Source organism: Anomaloglossus baeobatrachus, chromosome 7 (assembly GCF_048569485.1).
Source record: "Anomaloglossus baeobatrachus isolate aAnoBae1 chromosome 7, aAnoBae1.hap1, whole genome shotgun sequence".
NCBI lineage: Eukaryota > Metazoa > Chordata > Amphibia > Anura > Aromobatidae > Anomaloglossus > Anomaloglossus baeobatrachus.
Genome location: NC_134359.1, coordinates 221,482,119 through 221,508,755, shown reverse-complemented (window position 1 = coordinate 221,508,755; position 26,637 = coordinate 221,482,119). Strand labels below are relative to the sequence as shown.

Sequence of the window (26,637 nt, the reverse complement as noted above, 5' to 3'; positions counted from 1 at the left end):
TCAAGTTACAACTGGGAGATTCACTCCCTGCACCTGCACGGTTGTTTGGTGGAATAGCCGAGCTAAGATCGAGTAACAGCTTCTGCTGATACTCCTGCATACGTGCGTCCCTTTCTATGGCTGGAATTATGTCACAAAATTTGGACTTGTACCGGGGATCTAATAGTGTGGCAAGCCAGTAGTCATCATCACTTCTAATTTTGACAATACGAGGGTCATGTTGGAGGTAGTGCAGCAAGAAGGCGCTCATGTGTCTTGCGCAGCCATGCGGACCAAGTCCACGCTGTGTTTGTGGTATAGAGGTGCTAACCGTTCTTTCTTCCTCTGACATCTCCCCCCAACCTCTTTCAACTGAAATTTGACCAAGGTCTCCCTCATCCGCTGAGTCTTCCATGTCCATGGACAGTTCGTCATCCATTTCTTCATGTTCTCCTGCACCTTCCTCAACATTTCGCCTGCTACCATGCACCCTTGTTGATCCCTGTCCCCTATGGTCCCATGCCCGCTGCGTTGGTGATGATGAACGTCTGGACCTTGGTGATGTTGTTGTCCCTTGCGCATATGAATCATCCTGTAGTTCCTCCCCTTCCTGTTGTCCCACCCCCTGACTCTGAATAGTGTTTATCGTGTGCTCCAGCATGTAAATGGCTGGAATTGTCATGCTGATAATGGCATTGTCAGCGCTAAACATATTCGTCGCCGTGTCGAAACTGTGCAGAAGGGTGCATAGGTCCTTGATCTGAGACCACTCCATCAGGGTGATCTGCCCCACCTCTCCATCTCGTTGGCCCAGGCTATACGTCATGACGTATTGCACCAGGGCTCGGCGGTGCTGCCACAGTCGCTGTAACATGTGGAGAGTCGAATTCCAGCGTGTCGCCACATCGCATTTCAGGTGATGAACCGGCAGGCCGAAAGACTTCTGGAGCGATGCAAGTCGCTCAGCTGCGGCGGTTGAACGACGGAAGTGAGCAGACAGTTTTCGTGCCCTGGTCAGAAGGCCATCTAGGCCGGGATAGTGTGTTAAAAATTGCTGGACAACAAGGTTCAACACGTGAGCCATACAAGGCACGTGTGTCACCTTGCCCAGGCGAAGGGCCGCACCCAGGTTTGCAGCATTGTCGCACACGGCCTTACCAGGCTGCAAGTTGAGTGGAGACAACCATTTATTAAACTCGGACCGCAGAAGTGACCACAACTCCTCAGCTGTGTGACTCTTATTCCCAAGACATGTCAAGCTAAAGACCGCCTGATGCCGTTGCGCTCTGCTGCCAGCATAGTAATGAGGGGTGCGTGATTCCTTCTGCGCAGTGAGAACGCTGGTGGCCTGACCAGGCAGGCTTGGGGCGGAGGTGGAGGACCCAGATGAGGTGAAGGAGGCAGAAGCAGTGGCAGAACTTGGACAGACAGAGGATTGACACACAAGTCATGGGGACGGCAAGACTTGTGCAGCAGACACTTCACCATCTATTACCATAGTTACCCAGTGCCCAGTCAGCGACATGTAACGTCCCTGTCCATGCTTACTGGTCCAAGTATCGGTGGTGAAATGCACCCGTTGACACACAGAGTTTCCCAAGGAAGCGGTGATGTTGTGTGCGACATGCTGGTGTAGCGCGGGCACACCTTTCTTTGAGAAGTAGTGGCGACTGGGCATCTGGTACTGGGGCACAGCGACAGACATAAGGTCTCTAAAATCCTGTGTGTCCACCAGGCGGAAAGGCAGCATTTCGGTAGCCAAGAGCTTACAGAGGGATAAAGTCAACCTCTTAGCTTTGTCATGGGTTGCTGGAAATGGCCTTTTATTTGTCCACATCTGAGGGACAGAGATCTGGCTGCTGTGTGTAGACGGTGTTGAGTAGGGTGTCCCTGTAAAAATGCAGCTTTGTGAGGAAAGTGCAGGCGTAGACATGATGTTGCCTTCATCCAACGTTGGTGCTATCGATGTCTGAGAGAGCTGTACACACGCACTTGTTTCCCCTTCCAAACCAACTGATGACGTACCAAGCAAACTGCCTGTTGCGGTTACAGTGGTGGAAGTTGTGCGTGGAAAACCAGGTGTGACAGCTGTCCCCACAGTCCTAGAAGATGAAGAGCGCGCGGATGCACTGGAAGGGGCAGGCGGTGGATGGTTCGCTCCGCTAGGCCGCATTGCAGCACGGTGAGCTTCCCACCGGGACATATGATATTTATTCATGTGACGATTCATGGAAGAAGTTGTCAAACTGCTCAGGTTTTAACCTCTACTAACAGAATCATGACAAATTTTACAGATCACATAATTTGGGCGATCTTTTGCTATGTCAAAAAAGGACCAGGCTAGGCAAGGCTTAGAGGCCATGCGACCTGTTGATCCACCCCGACTAGTGCTCAGAGGCAGAGTGGTGGCTGAGGATGCAGTTGTAGACGTGCTACCAGTACTCCGACTCTGTCCAGGAAGGCGCAAGGTAACTTCGTCATCAGTTGCATCCTCCTCCACCACTTCTGTTGACCTCCTCGAGTGCCTGACTGTGGGTTGACAGTAGGTGGGATCTAGAACTTCCTCATCAATTGTTATGTTTGCACTCCCCTCACCCTCAGACCGAGCCTCTTCTTGCCCTGACCGAATATTTAAGTTGTCATCCCAATCTGGTATCTGTGTCTCATCGTCATCAGTATGTTCCTCATTGTCTATAACAACAGGTGTTACAGTTGGTGAAAAAGGGTCAACATTATGCTCAGAAACTTGGTCCTCACGGCCTGAATCAGAGTCACAAAGGTTCTGGGCATCACTGCAGACCATTTCCTGGTCTGTACTCACTGTAGCTTGGGAGCAGACCTCTGATTCCCAGGCTATAGTGTGACTGAACAGCTCTGCAGACTCAGCCATCTCAGTTCCACCATACTGTGCAGGGTGGATGGAGACTTCAGAGCTGGGAGAAAGCAAGTTTGATTGGGATGACAACTCAGAGGACTGGTGTTTTTTGGATGCGGTAGTTGAGGTGGCGGAGAGGGCACTTGTTGGACCACTTGAGATCCATTCAAGCATTTTCCTTTTTTGGCCATCATCTACCTTTGTTCCAGTTGTCCGTGTCCATAAAAAAGGGAGTACATCGGATTGTCCATGGTAAGTAGTAGACATCTTACTTTTGCTGGAAGATGGTCTATCTTCAGCAGATGTTAATGGAGCTTTGCCACCTTCCCCACGGACAAACCCTTTTTTTTCCTTTTCCAACACGCCTCTTACCCTTTCCACCAGCATCTGTCATTTTGCCACTCATTTTGATTGCGACAAGATTGTGCACTTAAAATGTGGTAGTAAAAATTGAGAGGTGGTGTAGATTGCAGCGGTAGTCTATCCTTATTAACAGCAGAATAAACAACAATAATTATCACTGACAATGCAACTACGGCCCTTAAACTGGCAGCAGTATTTGCTAGTATAATGGCTTAGTAACAATGAGTTTGAGTGTGCAATGCAGGCAGAGGTGCTGCAAATATCTTTGCACTTGTGGGACGATAAAGAAGTTCAACAGCCACGTTTAGGATGCCACTAAGTTCACTCAGTGTTTGCTAGTATAATGGCTTAGTAACAATGAGTTTGAGTGTGCAATGCAGGCAGAGGTGCTGCAAATATCTTTGCACTAGTGGGACGATACAGAAGTCCAACAGCCACGTTTAGGATGCCACTAAGTTCACTCACTGTTTGCTAGTATAATGACTTAGTAACAATGAGTTTGAGTGTGCAATGCAGGCAGAAGTGCTGCAAATATCTTTGCACTAGTGGGACAATACAGAAGTCCAACAGCCACGTTTAGGATGCCACTAAGTTCACTCAGTGTTTGCTAGTATAATGGCTTAGTAACAATGAGTTTGAGTGTGCAAAGGGCAGGAGGATACAGTGGCAGGGTTGGGGGTCTCTGGGTAGAGGAAAGGAAGCCTGCCTTTCTATCCCTTCTAATGGGGAAATGCAGCGAGGAAATCCCTGACCTTAGCTACACAGACGCTGTCATCTTGTGTAGCTGTTAAACTCTGTTTTCAGGACCTGTCACCTATGGCTCTGACCCTGCCGGTATGAGCCCTTAAAAGGACTGATAGAAAGTGCTATCCCCATGCTGTACAGCGCTGTGTATGGAGCGTACACAGCAGTATCGGCGATAGGAGCTGCGCCTGTGATGACTGACACCAAGGACGCAGAAGGCAGATAATGGCGTGCTGGAGGAAAATGTCCGGTTTTATAATGCAGGGACATGTGACATGGACATCCTATCACACATGCCGTTGCTTCCCTGGCTAAAAGTCAACTTAGCCGTGTGTGTGTCTGGGATTGGCTGACATGCTGGCCCGCCCCACTACACGCGCGCGCTTAGGGAAGGAAGACAAGGAAAAAAAAAAAAAAGGCGATCGCCATTATCCATACAGCAGTGATCTGAGTGCGCTGTTCCCGCACACTATACACTGAAATGTCATAATAGTGTGAGTTACAAAGTGACTTACACTATTACAGCGGAAAGCCAGCTAGGAATTAGCTTGTCTTTTTGCTGCTAGAACCGTTCTCGAATGTATCTAGAACTATCGAGCTTTAGCAAAAAGCTCAAGTTCTAATTCTATCTAGAACAACCCCCAAAATCACTCGAGCCGCGAACTGGAGAACCTCGAACCACGAACCGCGCTCAACTCTAGGAAAGACCCTATTGCGCTTCCTTGTTCCACAGTTATTTCTCCATAATATTAATTATGTCAATGGTTTTTTCTATTGTTGGACAGCACAGCTTTTCGTTTAAATACCCTTTGAGTTAATTTTGATAAACTAAAGAGAAGTGTCTATTTCAGGGCTCCCATAAATGGAGAAAGTGGCTACAAGAAAGATTGTTCCTCTATCTCTGAAGAACACAACATATCTTTGCATTACACATAAAGTAATTACATTTCAATTGAAAAAGGAAATTGAACACATGGTGCTCAATTCTCTCACAGTTTTCAGATGATCGCTGAATATACAAGAAGTGAAACGTTTATTGTTAGCACATACTTTTAATGTAAAGGGATTGCGTAAAGTGGACAATCCCTTTAGCTTTAAAATCTAGAGCAGTACATTCGCGGGACTATGCGGAATGCACATACTTAGTCATTGTTCAGTGAACAATAAGCCATGTCTGATGATGAGCTGGTAGGAAATGTGTAAGTAATTTCCAGTTCTTGTGACTTCACTGTTATAGTATTGGAATGTTCCTTCTTCCACAGCAATGATATAGTTATAATTCTGTCTGCGCTTATATATTCCTTTATTGCGTCAGTAATGGGTACTGTAAAGCTGAACCTGCATGTCAAGTGAGGAAATTAGATGGCTGTCCTTTATTAACTGCTCAGCAGATGGCACTGTTTATACACTAAAATTTTTTACTTATAATAACTCACTTGTTCTGCAAATATATCTTAAAGATTAGGTATGGTATTATCTCGGATTAGAAATCACGGCTACATGCCACTTGGAGAAAAGCAGTTAAAAGTGTTTTGGTTCATTTTTTAAAAAAAACTAGTGCAAAACTATGTTAAATATGAATGAAAACTGAAAAGCCGCTGAATTAGTTTACATAACAGACGTCTGAGATAGCGGAGAATGAACTAGTTACAGCAGCGGGGTAAAGTAGGACACTGATCACGCTGCGGAACTGTGCAATTAAGCGTTTAATAAGTCAGTAACATTGTAATTAATATCTGTAGTATGTAAGTAATACATTGTACATGGCGCTGGATTCATGAATTACAGATGTCAATACTCAATTAAAGCCACTTTAATTATCGTACATAAAGAACTGAGCACAAGCTTTAGGCAGGTGTGCAAAAAATTCTGCAAAGTAAAAATTTTTAAAAAATAGAAGTGATGATAATTGATTTGTATCAATTAAAAAAGGCAAATTGAATGAACAAAAGAGAAATCTCAATGACATTAATATTTGGTGTCACCGCCCTTTCCCTTTAAAGGGAATCTGTCAACAGGTTTTTATTATGTAATCTCACAGGAGCATAACTTAGGGGCAGAGACCCCCATTCCAGTGATGTATCACTTAGTTTACTGGGTGTAGTAGCTGTCAAAGAGTCAGATTTCTCTGCTACAGATCTAGCAGAGCTCAGTTGTTGAGCTGTGTATATGTTAAAGGTCCTTCCCGGAGTGATATCTGGCTATTTACCGTGTAGACTCCTAACAAAGGCTCCACGGACATTTTTTTTATTTATATGTTAAAGGGCGGTCGGGGACCTCATTAGTCATGGCAGAACCTGCTGTTTGGTTGCCGTGCAGCCCGAGGATCTTCCTCTGCACTCCAACCGCCACGTTAGTACAATACAGTAATAAGCATACTTTTTCTTCATGCGTCACAAGCACTGACTCTGTCACAGGTTCTTTCAACCAAAGTTCTTTACTTGTCAACTTCAAAAACAGTTTTTTATCTCGCCTGAGGCGGGCACATTCATTTTCCCTGAAGGGGTTACCATTAGTAACGGATAATTCATACATTTTCCCTGGTACTCGGGTTCCCGTTGGGATCACTAAGCTGCACATCCTCTCCTTCAGCTTCATTGTTCACGTCAGAAACAACAGTCTTTCCAGTCAGTCAGAACCTACCCTTCTCTCAAGGGGACACTGACCTTCCACTGACTGAGGGGGTTTGATAGATATCTGCCAGGGAATGTCCACAACCCGGGCCACACTGCTTGCCCGACACCCAAATTTGACCCAGAAAGTCATGCCAAATTAAAGTTATTGAGGTTTTCCCCCTCCACGTCTCTCACAGACGTAGTCTGTTCCTCTCCCTCAGGGACTATTCTCACTCTAAATGACTTCTTAATCATTATTTTTCAAACAAAGCCCCTTCCCTTCACTAACTCCCTCTAGCCCAGGAGTACCAGGAAGCAGCTTACACATTGTGGCAACCTACTTGCCATTTAAACACATAGTGTTCATGCTCACGATCCTGAGCACTGGTTTTCCTGGGAAGCTTGTGTTACAGTTCGGGTCCAGGGGACGCAAAAAACAGCACATTATTAGTAAAAAACATTATGATTATACTTACCGATCCCACAACGCATCCTGCAGACCCGCTTTCTCCTGGCCGCTTCTGCTTCCGGGTACAATCATTACCTTCCGGTGGTATTCACTGCACTGCTTGTCTCTTGGCAGTTTTCAGCTTTTTTCTGCTGTGTGTGACATCAGGGTTCACCTGAGTCCATGAGCCATGGACTCGATTGAACTTTGACTGTCACTATGCGAGTCTCGCACCAGTATCACCCAGCACGGCGCACACTTTCCTTACAGGAGCAATTCAGCTGCATGTATTTTCATGAAGCTGAGGCGCTCCTGTCAGGAGAGTGTGCACTGCGCCGGGTGATACCGATGCGAGACTCGCAGAAGTCATACGCAAGCCTCAGCTGTGCACTCGGGTGAAGTCTCTGACTGCTCTCAGCTGAGTCTGTGTGAGCAGACCTGTATCTGTCTTCTCGCACAGATGTACAAGAGCTGAAGATGCTCACCCACCTTTGGACTACGTCAGAGGGTTTTTTTGGGGGTAATTAAGATGGAGTCCTAAATGTCTTCTGTTTTATGTCTAATAAAATATTTTTTTCTAATCAGTGCCAAGGTAGCAGCTGGGCTACATTGCATATGCCAAATTATCCTGTAATGATAATCTCGTGCTGATGAAACACTGATTGTATTAAAACATCAAAACACAGCCCAGTATGCATACATTAAAGAAAAACAAAAAGCCAGCACTAAATGTGCACTTCAGCACTAAAATTCCAAGGCAGTCAAACACTAAAATATTTTTATAAAATGTGCCATACGGCCTCACATATGAATAGTAGAACTGCTCTTAGCAGCACTCACCTGGTCTATTTCAATCCCGTACCCATGACTGAGTCATGGCTGTGGGCGGGACAGGTCCAAGCAAATGCTGCATGAAGTAAATAGCCTGTGGACAAGGCCTGATGACTTAATGTGAACAGTCATCAACCGCCAAAATCTAGACAGATGGAATACATCCCAAATTGGGGTGCATAGCAAGGTGGAGGTCAACCACCGACCAATTCAATAAAGAAAAACAAAAAGCCAGCACTAAATGTGCACTTCAGCACTAAAATTCAAAACTGTACTTATTATAAAAATTTTGAAATTTTTGGCAAAAAATTGCAATTTCTTGAGCTGCCTCGTCACGTCACGGCAAATCTCATTTGAGGCATTCCTACACTAAAATATTTTGATAAAATGTGCCATACGGCCTCACATATGAATAGAAGAAATGCTCTTAGCAGCACTCACCTGGTCTATTTCAATCACGTACCGTATGGCACATTTTATAAAAATATTTTAGTGTAGGAATGCCTCAAATGAGATTTGCCGTGACGTGGCGAGGCAGCTCAAGAAATTGCAATTTTTTGCCAAAAATCTCAAAATTTTTATAAGTACAGTTTGGAATGTTTAGTGCTGAAGTGCACATTTAGTGCTGGCTTTTTGTTTTTTCTTCATTGAATTGGTCGGTGGTTGACCTTCACCTTGCTATGCACCCCAATTTGGGATGTATTCCATCTGTCTAGATTTTGGCGGTTGGTGACTGTTCACATTAAGTCATCAGGCCTTGTCCACAGGCTATTTACTTCATGCAGCATTTGCTTGGACCTGTCCCGCCCACAGCCATGACTCAGTCATGGGTACGGGATTGAAATAGACCAGGTGAGTGCTGCTAGGAGCAGTTCTACTATTCATATGTGAGGCCGTATGGCACATTTTATAAAAATATTTTAGTGTAGGACTGCCTCAAATGAGATTTGCCGTGACGTGGCGAGGCAGCTCAAGAAATTGCAATTTTTTGTCAAAAATCTCAAAATTTTTATAAGTACACTTTGGAATGTTTAGTGCTGAAGTGCACATTTAGTGCTGGCTTTTTGTTGTTTCTTCAGTATGCATACATGCCTGTAATCAGGGACTCTGTCCCTACATTATGATAATTTTTTCCTAGCGGCATTTTATCAAAGTATGATTTTTGGATGTGCGGTTCATGTCTTTTTCTGCAGCTATGTTCCTACATTATGATTCTGTTAGATTACATAGCAAAAACCTGCTGACAGATTTACTATAAAGCAGTATCGATTTTTATAGGAACACTTGCATGAGCAACCAATTATACAAAAAAGGTGATAGTGATCATCATTTTCATATCTATGTGAAAGCACGGTCATTAACTGGAATAGTAACAGTTGTGTTACTGTGTTAGAGGCTTAAAACTGGGAAAGGAACAGGCAAACTACTACATAGGTGAGATTGTGGCAAACAGTTTTATGTCTCTAATCAGACACCATGACTAGACTTAGCACAAGGCACAAAATAGTCATACTGCATCAACAAGATGTCTCTTAGGCAAAGATTTCAAAGAAGACTAAGGGGTACTTTGCACGCTGCGACATCGCAGGCCGATGCTGCGATGCTGAGCGCGATAGTACCCGCCCCAGTCGCAGCAGTGATTTCCTTGTGATAGCTGCCGTAGCGAACATTATCGCTACGGCAGCTTCACATGGACTCACCTGTCCTGCGACCGTCGCTCTTGTTAAGGGGGCGGGTCGTGCGGTGTCATAGTGACGTCACACGCCAGGCGGCCAATCGGAGCGGAGGGGCGGAAATGAATGGGATGTAAACATGCCGCCCATCTCCTTCCTTCCGCATATCCTACGGAAGCCGCAGTGACGCCGGTAGGAGATGTTCCTCGCTCCTGCGACTTCACACACAGCGATGTGTGCTGCCGCAAGAGCGAGGAACGACATCGGACTGTCGCGTCAGCGTAATCATGGATTACGCCAACGCTGCACCGATGATACGATTACGACGCTTTTGCGCTCGTTAATCGTATCATCGAGCCTTTACACACTACGATGTCGCATGCGATGCCGGAAGTGCGTCATTTTCAATTTGACCCCACCGACATCGCACCTGCGATGTCGTAGTGTGCAAAGCCCGCCTAAGTTTTCAAGATGTATGATGTATTTTGAAAAAGCACCAGAAAATGGGTAGTGTTAAGGACTATAGATGCAGTGGTTGTCCAAGGAAACTTAATGCAGCACATGAAAGACATATGCTTAATTCCCTTCAAAACCAGAAGATTTCCAGCAGGGCCATCAGCTCAGTCAGGACTGGCAGCAACTAGTGGAACTCACTACAGCAAGTTTGGGGAATTCTGTCCAGAAGTGGTCTTTTTGGAAGAATAGAAGTCAAAAAGTCATACTTTAGACATAAAAACATGGCCAAGTGCCTAAAAATGCATAAAACATAGGATCTTGATTGTAGAAAAAAGGCAGTGGGTGCTTTTGACTATTAAGTCAAAATTGTAAATATTTGGCTGTAACAGAAGGCAGTTTGTTTGCTGAAGGGTTTGGAGAGCAGTACAATAATGAAGGTCTGCGAGTAACTCCCTGCTCTCTGCACTGTGACATGTAGCTGCAGCACACATCGGGTTAATTAACCCGATGTGTACTGTACCTAGGAGAGCAAGGAGCCAGCGCTAAGCGCGGCTCCCTGCACATGTAGCACAGCGACGTTATGATCGCTGCTGCGTCGCTGTGTTTGACAGCTAAGCAGCGATCATAACAGCGACTTACAAGGTCGCTGTTACGTCACCAAAAATTGTGACGTAACAGCGACGTCGTTGTCGCTGTCGCTTAGTGTGAACCCAGCTTAACTGTGAAGCAAGGTGGAGGCTCCTTTCAAGATTAGAGCTGCATTTCAGCACATAAAGTTGGGGATTTGATCAGGATTATTGGTGTCCTCATTCCTTGTTGACATTTCAATTTGTTAAGTGGTAAAAACAAACTATTAACACTTCTATTGTTGAAAGCATTTGTACTTTGCAGTATTTTTTTACATTCTGCCTAACATTTTTTCACATTATTTTATCTTCCAATTGTACTTTTGAGTGAACTGTTATACACTTTTCCACAATAAATGGAGTTTTAGGGTTACTTACAAAGTGAACGATCTTTGATATCAGCTACCAATGTAATTTTTGCACTATGGCTTAGATATTATTGCGCAGCGAGTAGTCAGCGTGCAATTTAAGGCCCTGTCATACACAGAGATAAATCTGCGGCAGATCTGTGGTTGCAGTGGAATTGTGGACAATCAGTGCCAGGTTTGTGGCCATGTACAAATGGAACAATATGTGCATGATTTCACTGCAACCGTAGATCTGCCAAAGATTTATCTCTGTGTGTGACGGGGCCTTTAATAAAAATCATCTTCCTCAACCATTACGAGAAAGAAGCTGTATTGAAGCAAAGACAAGGTTGAACTAGATGGACCTAGGTCTTTTTTCAACCTAAGTAAGTAACTATGTAACAATGAATCTATAGAAGCAGAATATGGTGTATCACTGTGTAAGGCCCCTTTCACACGTCAGTGATTCTGGGACGTTTGTGCTTTTTTTTTTTTTAAACGTACCAGAATCACTGACATACGCAGACCCATTATAATGAATGGGTCTGCTCACACGTCAGTGATTTGTCACTGCACGTGTCTCCGTGCAGCGTACCCGCGTGTGCGTGATTGCTGCACGGAGACATGTCCATTTTTTTCTGGCATCACTGATGTTCCACGGACTACGCAGTGGTGTGGTCCATGAAACACGTGCTAGAAAAAAAACGTGCTTTTAAAATAAAATGCATTTTTACTCACCCGGCTCCAGCGACACTCTCTGCAGCCTACTGCTTCTAAGCCGGCTCATTACTGTCGCGCATATTCATTATGCACGACAGAGCCGACCCGGAAGGAGCTGCTGCGGGGGTCAGTGCAGGCCGGATGCTGCACCGCGGGAGCGATCAGCACCATGGAGAGCGGGAGCGCGCACAGGTGAGTTATTCTCTAAGTACAATCACGGGCCACGGAGAACGGAGCCCGGATTGCACTTAGACAACCCACGTGTGCCGTGATTCACGGCACACGCAGGGACATCTGCGTGTTTTACACGCCAGTGAAAAACGTCTGTGTTTTTCACTGACGTGTGAAACGGGCCTAAGAGGGTGACCTACAGTTGGTACTCCCCTGAAAACATCCTTGGATGCATTGTATATGTGTATTGCATTGTGTATGTATATTAGAGTGTAATGAATAGGTATGATCGAACACCTCAAATATTCGTCTTTGCGAATATTTGCCGAATAGGTCGCCGCTATTCGAGTATTCGCGAATATTCGATGGCCAATGTAAGTCTATGGGAAACCCGAATAACAACTATTCGGAACTATTCGGGCTTCCCATAGACTTAAATTGCGCATCGAATATTCGCATAGTGGCGACCTATTCGTTGGATATTCGCAAAGCCGAATATTTGAGGTATTCGATCATCCCTAGTAATGAATTGATGTGGCCATCTAATGGCCAATTTTATGTATTGCTCTCTGGTATCCAGTTAGGCAGGAAGCAATTAACATGTTGTGGGAACAACTCACGGGAGGGGTTCAGCAAGTGAAATAGGCTGACTCCATTTTAGTAGGGAGAGAAGTAAAAATGTAAGACAAGCAGCAGACTGCACCTGTGGGAGGTATAGCTTGGAGTGTGCCAGTACCTGTAATTCGACCAGACACTCAAGGTCACCCCCAGTACGTCCAGAACAAGTGGGAGAGAGGTCTCTGATGTAGCCAAGTTTAGTGAAATGTCCTTGTCTGAACTGAGTAGTGGTCCCTGGCTCTGAAGACGACCACTGGGTTGCGACTAACTCCAATATGACCGGCTAGTAGAGAATTTGACATAGACTCGGGCAAAAGGGTCATCACGGTAACAGTGGTGAAGGAACTATGTCTCGTGGTGAGATGAATCCCCGTAAGTGGGATGAAGTTAGAGCCATGTGGGACTCTTTGAATTTATTGCCTGCCGCCATGGTGTTAAATATGGAGGAAGATAGTCTAAGACTAATAACGGTCCAGGATACAAGGGAGCAGCACGCAGCCCCTATCCTTGTCTACAGTCCCGTGCCATGCCCTTTACAATTGATTGTTGTGCAATCCTAATTTTGATCCCAGCAAGTGTCTGGGCTGTTGATCCTGTTATAAATACACATCGAGCAATAATTAGTTTGGCCAGAAGAGTGTGCTGCTAGGGATTCGTGCTTTATTAGTCTATTGTTTTGCAGTTTGGACTGCGCTCTATTCTTTACTGACAGGGTCACACTGTTCTGTACTGTAACGACCCATGGGATGCTTTTAAAGACATCAGTTCAGCCAAGACTTCAACACCGTTACTGGAATGAAGTAGTATGCAATGCACAGTATACAGGCAGCACAGGCACTGCTTTTTGTCTTTACTTATGCCTAACAGTAAAACCTGAATTTAGTTCAGCTTTAAGACCTTGCAGTTTACCCTGAGCTGAAGAGAGAAGCTAAACAAAGAGTTGCTTCTTAGTAGTCTTCCTGCCATTTGTGTTGGCTCACACTGGTAAAATAAAGTTTGGCAATATTTTCCTGTGGAGTATATTTTCCCAACAAGTGAAGTTCTTCATGAACTGTCAGGGCTAATTGGATAGCACTTGTCTGAATAATGTAATGCTGTGAACGAGTCCTTAAAGAGTACAAACCGCCAGGATTTTCATGTATAAATTAAATCCAGTGCAATTCTGGTGCTATCATGCTGATTCTAAACATACCTTTAGTTGTGAGATCGGATGTATACTTTCTGAAATATAGGCAAGTTAAGCTTGTGACATACACTGTTATTTGCTGATAGGTACCATGGAATATCTAATAAGTGGGTCGAGTTTTGCTAGTTTTTCCCTCCCCTGTCTGCTGCCTGTCCTTACTCCCCCAGTCTAGCTAGACTATTTTTACCTCACTCCTTTGGGTAGGAGCTTCTTCAAGAAAGCAACCTAGGACCTCACTGAAGTCAAGAATAATAAATAGGGATTAATGGGTGAAGCCTGATGTCTACTGTGGTACTTTGTAATCTTCTAAATGAAGAGGCCAGCATCTAGTCTGCCCGACGTAGTCTTTTGAGCTAATGGTGACAAGGGTCTGTCATGGGTGACAGACAGTCCTGTGGTTTCCGGCAATAGAAAGTCACAGTGTTTGGCCGTGCAAAATGCTCCCTAACTTTCTATTATTCCTTCTGTCAGTGTTCAGTGTACTAGGCATCTCCTTTGCTGGGGTTTCATCCTCTTCCTTTTAGCACCCAGGGGAACTCCCTTCAGCTACAAGTCATCTGTATTTCCCCTTGGATTTAAATAGTTTCATTTTTCCTGGATTTGTGCTGCTGATATGCAGTTCCTTCAGAAGCTCTGGATTCAAGCAGGCAGCTTGCACTCATCACTAGGATCATTGTTGCTCTTTACTGAACTTCTGACTAAGTCGTCTAGAGATAAGTTGTTTGTTATTTTCCCTTGTTTATTATCCCAGTGTGTCCTTTAGTCCCTAGTAGGGTTGGCCAAGAGCTCATCTCATCCGCTCCCTACTTATGACCCAGATCAGGGTCAGCCTAGAGTCAGTTATCCGACTCAGCGCATAAGTGCAGAACCTATCTAGGATGTTGATGGAACCCAGGGCCCAGTGGGAGGCTTGGAATGGGGTCACCATCTCCCCCTTCCCTAGACACAGAGTTTTCATTTTGCCGTTCCCTTGGTACTTGGCATGAGAAATGGCCTCTGACAGACTTTACACACCTATTGTGATGGTTGGCTGTTTTACCTGTGATCCTGCCTCTGGTGATGATAGGGAGTAGGAACCTTGATTTATAACACTTCTTTAACCCCTTAACAACTGAGGATGTACCGGTATGTCCTAAATCATCAAGGGGTAATCACCTCTGGCTGAGGCGGTGAGCTGGCAGTGATTCCTGCACATGTCAGCTGATTTGAACCGCTGACATGAGTGTCTTTATATGGTATTCTGTAATTTCAAGGATTAATTTTCTTAGCTAAAATTCGACATAGTCTATTATGTTTTTTCTTTACAGACTCATGCAGTGCAAAACATATAAAGCACTTTACTATATAGTTTTCTGAAATGACTGTCAGTGGCAGACAAGCTTTTTGTTTAGAGTGACATATGCTGAGAGTTTCCATCAGACATATACATTATGTCAGAATACTCTTAAGGTATACCTCTGACATAGCAAAAAAAGGAAATGTGTATGGAAATAAACTTAAAGAAGCACACCCTTAAAAGTTTTTCTCTACTTAATATATTGCAATCATCATATTATATACCACTGTGAACTTAGAATTGCTCATTTGCATTTCTACCCAGTAAATTCTTCTCTTTCCTCAGTTCAATGTAGAAACAGGAAATCTTTTGTCCCTGCATGAACTCTTATTCAACTCCTGATTCAACTGCTCTGCTCCTCCCCACTGCCAGGGACTATTGCAGTGATGACTAATGCAGTGAAAAGAGGCTTCCTGCTTCCACATAGAGCTAAGAAGGATTCAGCTAGTCAATTTTTAATCATTTGATCTCATAGACTTATTAGAAAAGAAACCAATTAACTGGATAGAAGGGCAAAATGAGCAATTGTAATTACACATTGCTATAAATATAATGATCACAATATACCAAGCAGATAACATCTTTGATGGGAGTGCTTTTAAGCAGTTCCTTCTTTTCAAATATTTGATAACCTGTTTGTATAAGCTATATTTAAAGGGACTCTGACAGTAATGCGTTCACTAAAAAACTAGAGGATGTACAGGATATAGTAGAGTGAGACATCGCCAAAGATATAAATTGGAACAGAGAAAAGCACTCAGCCCGTAGCTAAAAAATTATTCCTTTATTACATATCTAGAGAAGAATACAGATAGAAAAAATAGTGATGGCCATTTCACGCTGTCAAATATTTCATTCAGACTCTGTTATCAGCCCCCTCCAATCTCCCCTTATATACTGTTTTCCAAGGTGGGTAGAGGTATTTTAAAGAATGATTACATAGTTACACACAATTTACATAGACAAATCACAAACGCATTGCAATTAAAATATTTTGATGTATTATTCGGAATGGGGCTTAGGGGTGCTTCTCACATAGCGAGATCGCTAGTGAGATTGCTGCTGAGTCACGGTTTTGGGACGCACTAGTGACCTCATTAGCGATCTCGCGGTGTGCGACACTAAGCAGCGATCTGGCCCCTGCTGTGAAATCGCTGCTCGTTACACACAGTGCTGGTTCATTTTTTTGGACGTTGTTCTCCCGCTGTGAAGCACACATCGTTGTGTTTGACAGCGAGAAAGTGACAAGCTGAATATGCAGGGAACAGGGAGCTGGCGTCTGGAAGCTGCGGACGCTGGTAACCAAGGTACACATCGAGTAACCAAGCGAGGCGCTTTGCTTGGTTACCGGATATTTACCTTGGTTACTAGCGTACGCTGCTCTCAGGCTGCCAGTGCTGGCTCCCTGCACACGTAGCCAGAGTACACATTGGGTAATAAGTGAAGCGCTTTGCTTAGTAACCCGATGTGTACCCTGGCTACGAGTGCAGGGAGCCAGCGCTAAGTGGTGTGCGCTGGTAACCAGGGTAAATATCGGGTAACCAAGCAAAGCATTTTGTTTAGTTACCTGATATTTACCTTGGTTACCAAGCACAGCATCGTTTCCACGAGTCACTACTGGCTGGTGGCTGCTCACTGGTTGCTGGTGATATCTGCCTGATTGACAGCTCATCAGCGACCATGTTGCGACGCACCAGCGATCCTGACCAGGTCATATCGTGGTCGGAATTGCTGGTACGTCGTTTTGTGAGATGGTATCCTTAGATCTTTTCTATCATTTAACCCCAAGGCCACATGCACACAATGAGTAATTGGTGAGTTTTTTACATCACTATTTGTAAGCCATAACCAGGATAGGGTTAAAAATACAGAAGTGGTGCACTTGTTTCTATTATACTTTTCCTCTGGCTGTTTCACTCCTGGTTTTGAAAAGAAACGGTCGCACTTATACAGATGGTGGTGCCCAAGTCAGATCCAACCCATAATATGAAGTCAAAGATACTTAGCACTCAAATGGTGTGTGAATAAATTAAAAATTTAGTAAGCGGTGAATGCCGCACTCCAGCACTCCTCAAGCAAATGTAACTTGGCAAATCATACGGATGAGGGTCTAAAACTTGACCCAAATGTCTATAATCTTTAAATGCCAATACATTTTTTTTGGGAATTGATCCACGCACCATTTGAGTGCCAAGTATCTTTGATTTCGCTCTTAGTTTTGGCAAAATGCCAAATTTGGCAAATCTCTTGCACTTGCAGTCTTCTACTCGTCTTAGATTCTGCCTGCATGTGCCGAAACCGCTTCTTGATTGCCGGTGGAAAGTCAAGGTGATTTCATTCAGCACACCCTCTGCTCATCACTGTGAAATCAAGAAGCAGAGGCGGCACCAGAAAGAGATAAGCAAAGAGGAGCAGAGGACTAAAAGGACACTAAAATGCCCATAAGTGCATTTTGCAAAGCTAATTTGCATATGAATAAAATATTAATTTTGGTGTGACGCAGCATTGGAAAGCCATGAAATAGATATCACTGAACATATTTCACCCTAGTGTATCCTGTGCTATCTCTTAGTGAAAGCCTTATTGACAGATTTCCTGTGAAACTATGTTATCTAAGTCTATATTCAGGCACACCTCCGCTGTTTCCAAAGACAAGAGTCAGTCAATTATTGATTGTTTTTCTTTAGCCTTCAAGGTCACTCTTCTCTGACACAGATATATAACAAGAATATCTCAATTATCCTCTAACTCTTGGAGTGGCCAGAATTCTTGTTATTGTTATTTTCTGTCCAATTCTCGGCCATAATTTCATGCTCTGTCTCTAAAGATGGCTAAAATTTCTGGTTTTCCTTTTGAATTATAGAACTACAGCACATGATCTGAGTGAATTAGGGGGTCAATTTATGGATAGTTTATGGCTGAGATGTGCAAGGAAGATTTAGGTAGGGAAGGAGGTGATTGGACCTTTTTTGCCGTACCTTGAAAAGTGAGCCTATCTTTGATATTGTATTGAAAAAGCTCAAGAGTCTGAGGCCAAACCACCAAAATGAGTATTGTTACAGAAACTCATAGCATATTCTAGGTATGCCTTCACATTTTAAGGTACTTTCCCCTTATTTGACAACTTTTATCAATGCTGGTACTTCATGCAGAGTGGCAAACACACTTTTTGTTATAAGCTTCCCCTTTGTCAGGTCACATCTTCTTCATAGCCGGTCCATGCCCCATTTCTTGCCCTTCTATATGTGCACTTGAGTCTCGGGGCTACATCTAATGAAAAACCAAAACAGGTTTTTCAGGACTTTAACATTGACTTTAAGAATGATGATCTATCCCATAGATAGGTCATCAATGTCTGATCGGTGGGAGTACGACACTTGGCACCCTGACAAACAGCTGTTCAAGGTGCCCCCACCAACTGAAACTACTCAGTTGGGAATGTCCGCATTCCACTGACATAGTGAAGTATCGTCCTTTCCTATTAATTTGAAAAGGGGAACAATATTCAATACCCAGCCGTAGGCAATGTACAGTTGGAGAAGCAGTGCTGCACAGCTCTACAACTGAGCACATCCGGTCAGTGGCAGCACCTGGAACAGCTGATCGGCGGGGTGCCAAGTGTCGCATCCTCACCGATCAGACATTGATGACCTATTCATAGGATAGGTCACCAGTGTTAAAATCTCGGAAAACCCCTTTAGATTTTTTATTAGATGTAGCACCAAGACTCAAATGGGTACATAGAAAGATAGGAAATTGGGCATGTACTGGATCTGAAGGAAACGTGACCTGACAAAGGGGAAGCTTATAGCAAAAAGTGTGGATACCACTTTGCCTGATGTACCAGCATTACCAAAAGTTGTCAAATAGGAGGTAAATACCTTAATATGTGAAAACATGCCACTAGAATATACTATAATTTTCTATATTAATATTGGTTTTGGTGTTTAGGAATTGGTCTCTTGAGTCTTTTCAATGCACATCAATGGTCCACTCACTTTTTAAGGTATAGCACTGCATCCCCAAGTAAATTTTCCATGCACATCCCAGCCATAAACGGTCCAAAAATTACAGGACCCCCTATTCATTAAAATGCATAGGGGGTCAATGTTAAAGGAGTAGATAACCCCTTTAACAGCAGGATTTTGTGTGCACCTGGAAGTTGCCAAATCTTCCAGGAATTTAGGATGTCTCCCTTTTTGACAAGTATGATTTACCCTGTTCTGTCAACCCACGGTTACACATACATTATCTATGTACCACATAGTTTTGCTCATTGCTAAGGTAATCCTTGTGTGTAAATTGTATTCTGATTTTTCAAGGATCATTTCATATTTAGATGAACAGAGTTGATGCTTTATTTATTCTATAAGACATCAGTATGTGTTTCAATTTTCTTCATTAGTTTTCAGGAAATGTTGTTGAATGGCAGCTGAACATAAAGACACTGTAGTTTAGTAATGAAACTGTCAGTGTCCTATTCAGTTCAATGCTGGAGATAGAATCTCGGCGTCAGTCTCCTAAAATTACAGCGATAGACATATCAAGTAAACAGTGACACAAGTCAGCCCCAAAATGGAAGTTTGACTAGAACTACCTGAAGCTATGCTGAGTGAAAGCTACACTTAATCATTCTGAGGCTGACATCTCTACCTACTCTTCTGTCGAAAAAAACACCAAGTCTAGAAAGTATCCTGAAATGAGTAGCAAAATCCGTTAACAAGGAGTAGGCACTTCCCATAACGTCTGTAGCGAGTGCACAGGTTTTACCATAATACGGCTTTTGATAGAAGACATCAGCACGATACTTCTAGAATAACTATTAAAGGCATGCATTCCTGTTTAATGATGGCAAAGTTAGTTAAAATGGACCATTGCCTTAGGAAGAGCTCTAAAATATTATATTAGGTAATCACATTAATAATAGCCGTTAAGGAGGTCTAGTTAGGCTGAAGCCACACAGGGATTACTTCGAGTCCTCACATAACACTCGGCTCACACTCGCAGCACAGCGGGAGCTGAGTGTCATGCAAGGGTCATGCGACTGTGGTCCGATCGTGCGATCAGACCACAGCTGCAGAGTGGGGCCCTGGCCCCGCGGAGGGGAGGGCCGATGCTGTGGAGGGGAGGGCCGACACTGCGGAGGAGAGGGAAGAAATTATCTCCCTATCTTTCCGTTGCCGGCTGATGCGAGAATCACACTGCACTTGCGTTAGATGGGTGTAATGCGAGAGCAGTGCGATATTTCTCTCGCCCCATAGACTTGCATGGGTGCGAGTGGAACAGGATTGCATTCCACCCGCAGCATGCTGCAACTGTTTTCTCGGTCCGATTAGGGCTGAGAAACTAATAGCTCATGGGTGCTGCCCCATAGAGTAATATTGGTCCGAAAGGAATGTGATTTTTTATCGCATACCACTCGCACTGTTTTTCTCGCTGTGTGTCCTAAGCCTTAAGGGGGTGTTACACGCAGCGATATCGCTAGCGATATCGCTGGTGAAAGCACCCGCCCCCGTTGTTTGTGCATCATAGGCAAATCGCTGCCCTGACGCACAATATCGTTCGGTGCCGTCACTCGGGACTTACCTGCCTAGCGACGTCGCTGTTGCTGGCGAACCGCCTCCTTTCTAAGGGAGAAGCAATACAAAAACCAGAATAATTGTGGTATACTCCGCGATGCTGTACAAAGAATCACTACAAATAATAAAAGCAATGGTGATGGTTTATTCTATGAGTTTCGAAGAGATATCCCCTCTTCTTCCACAGGAAAATCAACCAATCTCTATATATATATGTCTCTATACTGGTTGTGAGTCTTTCAACCTTTCCAGGTGAGCGTTTTTCCTATTAAATAGGTCACCATATTTTACACTGGTAAGACCCTATTGCGCTCCCTATATGCACAGCTTTTTCTGTCGTTTCCAAGGGGGCGGTTCGTGCGGCGTCACAGCGGCGTCACTAAGCGGCCGCCTAATAGAAGCGGAGGGGCGGAGATGAGCGGGACATAACATCCCGCCCACCTCCTTCCTTCCGCATTGCTGGCGGCCACAAGTAAGCTGCAATTCGTCGTTCCTGAGGTGTCACACATAGCAATGTGTGCTGCCTCGGGAACAACGAACAACCTGCGTGCGCAACGATCAACAATTTTTTTAAAAAAAGGAACGACGTGTCAACAATGGACGATAAGGTGAGTATTTTCCATCGTTAATGGTTGTTCCTTGCTGTCACACGCAACAACGTCACTAACGATGTCAAATGTGCATCATGGAATCCGTGACCCCGACGATATATCATTAGATATGTCGCTGCGTGTGACAGGGCATTTAGAATGTGGATGACAAACACATGTAGTCAAATATTAATGTTCATGCATTTATATTGAAAACTTCCAGTACTTGACTTGCAGGGCATTAGTTATCTCATGCAGGAGGTGGGGTAAGCTGCATATTGACCTCTTGCCGTAATAACTGTAGACATATTTGACATGGACACATGACTTTTACATACCATTAGTTAATACAATTGAAGATAAAATTGTACTTTGTTTAAGTGTGCAATCTTCACTACCTGATTCAGTTTTGTAATCCCATAAAATGTAGCCTGATTTAATTTTCAGATTTGTGTCTTGCAAGAGTATTTCTCCAAATAATATAGGCTGGATGTGAGCTCAGTCTCTATGCACCAGTCTTCATATATTAGCAATGTTCCAATATATACCGTATTTTTCATTTTATAAGATGCACCGGATTATAAGGTGCACCCCCAATTTACTGTAGAGATAAAAAAGGTAAAAAAAAAAGAGGAGTCCGTCTTATACTCCGGTGATGTCTTAGCAGCGGTGGTGGTGCGGTCTCACAGGATGCATGGGGGTCCTGGATTGGGGACGATTCTGGCTGCGGTGCTAGCTGTGCTGGCTGTGGTGGGGGAGACTGTGCTGACTGCAGTGGGAGCGGCTGTGCTGGCTGCGGTGGGGGCGCATGTGCTGGCAGTGGTGGGGGTGACTGTGCTGGCAGTGGTGGGGGCTGTGCTGTCTGTGTGGAGCAGGGCTGGTGCATCGGGAGTCCCAAATGTTCTGTCAGTGGGGAGGGCTTTAAAGAAATGGTGCCAGGAATCGGCACGTGTGCAGATTGAGCTCTCGGCTCAATGACAATCTGAGATTTCATCTGCGCACACTCCACCTCCGACTGACATTTTCCTTAAGTGCGCTGCTGGAAGATCAATGGTCCGGAGGCGGCGCGGGCACAGAAGAGATCTTTAGCCGAAAGCTCCATCTGTGCGTGCGTAGACTCCGGGCAGCATTATTTGAACCCCGCAAAGAAGAATGAGGAAAAAGAAAAGGTCATCCTCTAGAAGTGCAAAGCTGTGCAAGACATACTCCAAAGACTTGCAGCAATAATTGCAGCAAAAGGTGGTTCTTCAAAGTGTTGACTCATTTGGCTGAATGCAAATGCACATCACAATTTTTGGATTTATATATTTAAAATATGTAGAAAATCTTGTATAATTTCCTTTATACTTCACAGATACTTGTACTTAGTTTTGGTATATCACATAAAATCCCAATAAAGTACATATAGGTTTGTGGGTATACTGCAAAATAATGCATAGACGTTCATGGGGTATGAATACTTTATCAAGGCACTGTAACTTTGATCTGTTTGTAGTTACAGTTGTGTGGCGGTTTTCAACTTATTTTGAGCCCAGTACACATGTTGGAAATTAATAGTCTCACTATTGTGCTATGATGAAGGGTAAAACAAATCTGTGATGTACCTCCTCAGTCTAATGGGAGCTAGTGACATTGTTTGAAGAGTGATTGGGGAGCATCCTGCATTTAGCAAACTCAGGTCAATTACATTTTATATAAAGCAGATGAGCAGTGCTCATTGAAAAGATTCAATATACCTATATAAATACATATACCTATATATATCTATATATACATATATATATATAGTGCTCATGGAAAAGATTCAATATACCTATATATAAATATATATACCTATATATAACTATATATACATATATATAGTGCACATGGAAAAGATTCAATATATCTTTATAAACACTACAATATTATTTTTCTAAATTATTTATATCTTTAGGAGTCCAGTAGAATAGGACCGCCTGCTGTACTCCAAAACATGGAAAAATTGGAAATTAAATTTACCAAAACACTTGGATAAACAGTGAATAAAAGTATAGCATATGCAGGTGCAGAAAAACATTTAAAGCCAATTATATGTCAACTATGAGGCCTTTAGCGAGAATACCGTATATACTGGCGTATAAGACGACTTTTTACCCCCTTAAAATAATGGCTACAGTGGGGGGTCGTCTTATACGCCGGATATATACCTGGGTGCTGTAGTGCGCCGCTCCACTCCGTTCCACGCTTGGATTCTGCCTCCATAGCGACGAGGGAGGAACTTCCTGTCACCGCTGCTGAATGGCAGAGCGCTGGCCAATCAGAGGCAAGCAGCTATGCCTTGACGTCAGCGCTCTAGCAGGGAAGTTCCTGCCTCGTCGTTATGGAAACGCGATACACAGCCCGGCCCCGTACTGGTATATCATACAGCATATATACTGGTATATATACAGCGGATATATAGCGTATATATAGCAGGGGGCCGCACTGTGTGAGGAGGTGTTTTTTTTTTCACTGTCCAGTATAACCAATAGGATTAGTGCAGTAACGCCAGATTCCCCTCGCATCCATGCAGGGACATTAATGAAGAGCTTACATGCTGGCCCCTGCACTAATCCTATTGGTTATACTGGACAGTAAAAAAAACACCTCCTCACACAGTGCGGCCCCCTGCTCTTAGCATACTGAAGCATACTGAACGGGGGTAGTCTTATACAGTGAGTATATCCCAAATTCTATATTTTTAGGGCAGAAGTTGGGGGTCGTCTTATACGCCCAGTCGTCTTATACGCCGGCATATACGGTAGGCCTTTTCCTGAATGACTGTGTATCTTTTGGTCTTAGGTGGAAAAAACTTGTGCAGGATTCCCCTCTTCATAGAAAGTACATTTGTAGGAAATAAGAATGTACACCACGCTCTGGCAAGGCTGTCAGGTGTAGCCATTCCATTGGTGCAAATGGGGCCCACTGAGTAAGAGCCCCTACTTCCACCTCCAAAGCAGTAAACAACGTCTGTCACGGATGCTCTACTGGACTGTAAAAGACCAATATACTGTTCTTGTACATAGGCCCTCTTCTTTCTGTGTATGCCCCTGCTAGATGGTATAGTATGGGGCCTAGTTAGATCTTTTCTCAGAGTTCCCATCTGTTCTATCTTAGACACTGAATATTTATGTGTATAATGAATGTATATTATTTTTTTAAATAGGTGGCAAAATGGGAGAACAGAAGCCTGGAAGTAAAATATCCTGTGTGGCCCAGGATAACTGGGGCCCTGGACAGTGAACCTGATGACAACCATCTTAGCATTGTTACTTTAGAGGAAGCTCCATTCGTCATTGTTGAGAACATGGATTACCTCACAGGAACATGTGTAAGGAATACTGTGCCGTGTCAAAAATATATCAGGTTGAAGTAAGTAAATGTAAAAAAGATACATTCATCTGTATATTGTTTGCAATCATTGAGTATTATTTTTAGAGATGTTGAAGGAAAGTGCCAGCCCTGGGCCAATCGGGCACCACACTCCTTCGCTAAGGAGACCCTGAGTGCTCATAGGACGTCAGGTGGGGTGCACAATGGTAACTGGTTTCTTCAGGCTAGTGTCTTTTACCCCACTGACGGTCCTCATCATAGACAGGTAGCAACACATGCAACACCAAAGCTCACTTAGCCAACCAGAAAGTTCACTTTATTCTTCACACTATTATGACAGACATGACCTTCCATTTGCTTCCTTCCTCTCATTTTGGGGTACTACCTCTCCACCTGTCCCCCTCTGCTATATTGTATCTCGTCCTCAAGCCTCAGGGTATGTGTCTCCTTCTCTCTGTCTCCAGTCATCTTTGACCAGTTCTGGGCCCCTGCAGCTCTCTAGCCTAAGACTTTCTAAGCCCGCCAGGGTAAGCTGTAGGCTCCAAACCTCTGGGTTCCCTGACTGGCCCTAGCAACGCGGCCATGTCTTCTTGCACCTGAACCCTGTTTTATGCTGACTCCTCTAGAGACCTCCCAACAACCTCTTTCCCACATTTGTCACTACCCCTTTAACCCTATCTCTTCCTTCCAGCCACTATCTCAGCCCAACCACCAGGTGGCACTTCTAGTAACAGTCCCACTCTACTGTATCCGGAACCTTCACCAAGCTAGCAGAATAACATATCAACATCTACGTTTAGCAACAAGCATAACACATACAGTATACTTTACATTGCAGGGCTCGACCACCTCTTACAATGTTATAAAATACATTAAGACAATATGCAACCATGAACAATAGGTAACGGATATTTTAAGAACTTATACAAAACCAGTAGATAACCAGTCCCAGGATGGTGACTAGGATAGAAAAACTATATATTATTTTTTTTAAAAAATCTCACCTAGATATGAGATGATACAGATAGAGACAAGCTCGGAACTGATTTTTGGCTCAGTAAGAATCAGTAATGTAACTTATCAGTTTACACTTCTATAAATGGGCTGTACAACCCCTTTAATGCTAGAAATCTAACATTTCAGGTGACTTTTCTATCTAAAATTTCGAGAACATGCAACGTCCCAATTTTATTTAGTGTCGTGACCTAGAAACACAGTAGAATCTTAGGATCATTTTTCATTTTACTGCTTGAAAGTTTTATTTGTTTTAAGTTTTAAAATTGTAAAATTCTCTGTTCCTCACATCTAAGCATCCTCCTCTGTGCTTTTTTTATGCTACTATTTTTTTTCCCTTTCTTTTCGTGCTTCAGCAATTCCACAACTGAGGGGACATATGTGAAAAAATGCTGCAAAGGATTCTGCATAGATATATTGAAGAAACTTTCAAAGACTGTGAAATTCACGTATAACCTTTACCTCGTAACCAATGGGAAACACGGCAAAAAAATCAATAACGTTTGGAATGGAATGATTGGTGAAGTAAGTTCTGTTAGGTAAAAGAACTCCTTAGTAAGAACTTGTCACTCTTAAGTATTAAAATTTTATTTTTTCGTAAATTTTAACTGACACCGTTTTCTTTCTGTGTTTTTTTTTCATTGTCATTAATGGACCAGGTGGTTTATAAGCGGGCAGTTATGGCCGTGGGTTCACTCACAATTAATGAAGAGCGCTCGGAGGTTGTTGATTTTTCAGTTCCATTTGTCGAAACTGGAATTAGTGTTATGGTATCACGTAGCAATGGCACCGTTTCTCCTTCTGCATTTTTAGGTAAGATGTGTCTTATCACATTGAACAAAATGTAAATATGTAAATATTAGAGATGAGGAGTCAATTTCAAATGGATTGAAATATATTGGAATGTTACAAAAATCCCAATATTGTGCAGATCCTTCAAAATGGCCTCTTATATCCACTAATTTTTGAACCAGATAGGACCTTTAATATTTTTCTAAAAAACTAAGATAATCCTTACACCCACCTCATTGTTCACCTCTCTGTTCCCTACGCTTCTCACTACTACCCATCTGATCCTCGTCTCATCTTGTGATCCCCACCACTCTTGCTGA

The 26,637-nt window shown here is 43.5% G+C and overlaps 1 protein-coding gene across 1 annotated transcript in view; it reads left to right on the top strand.

Moving 5' to 3' along the window:
- Positions 1–26,637, top strand: part of GRIN2A (glutamate ionotropic receptor NMDA type subunit 2A) — an 812,513-nt gene that overhangs the window by 678,780 nt on the left and 107,096 nt on the right. The window contains exons 6-8 of the mRNA XM_075317910.1: positions 24,345–24,550; positions 25,882–26,050; positions 26,185–26,338. Coding sequence (XP_075174025.1) covers positions 24,345–24,550; positions 25,882–26,050; positions 26,185–26,338 — 529 coding nt within the window. The remainder of the gene's footprint in view (positions 1–24,344; positions 24,551–25,881; positions 26,051–26,184; positions 26,339–26,637) is intronic.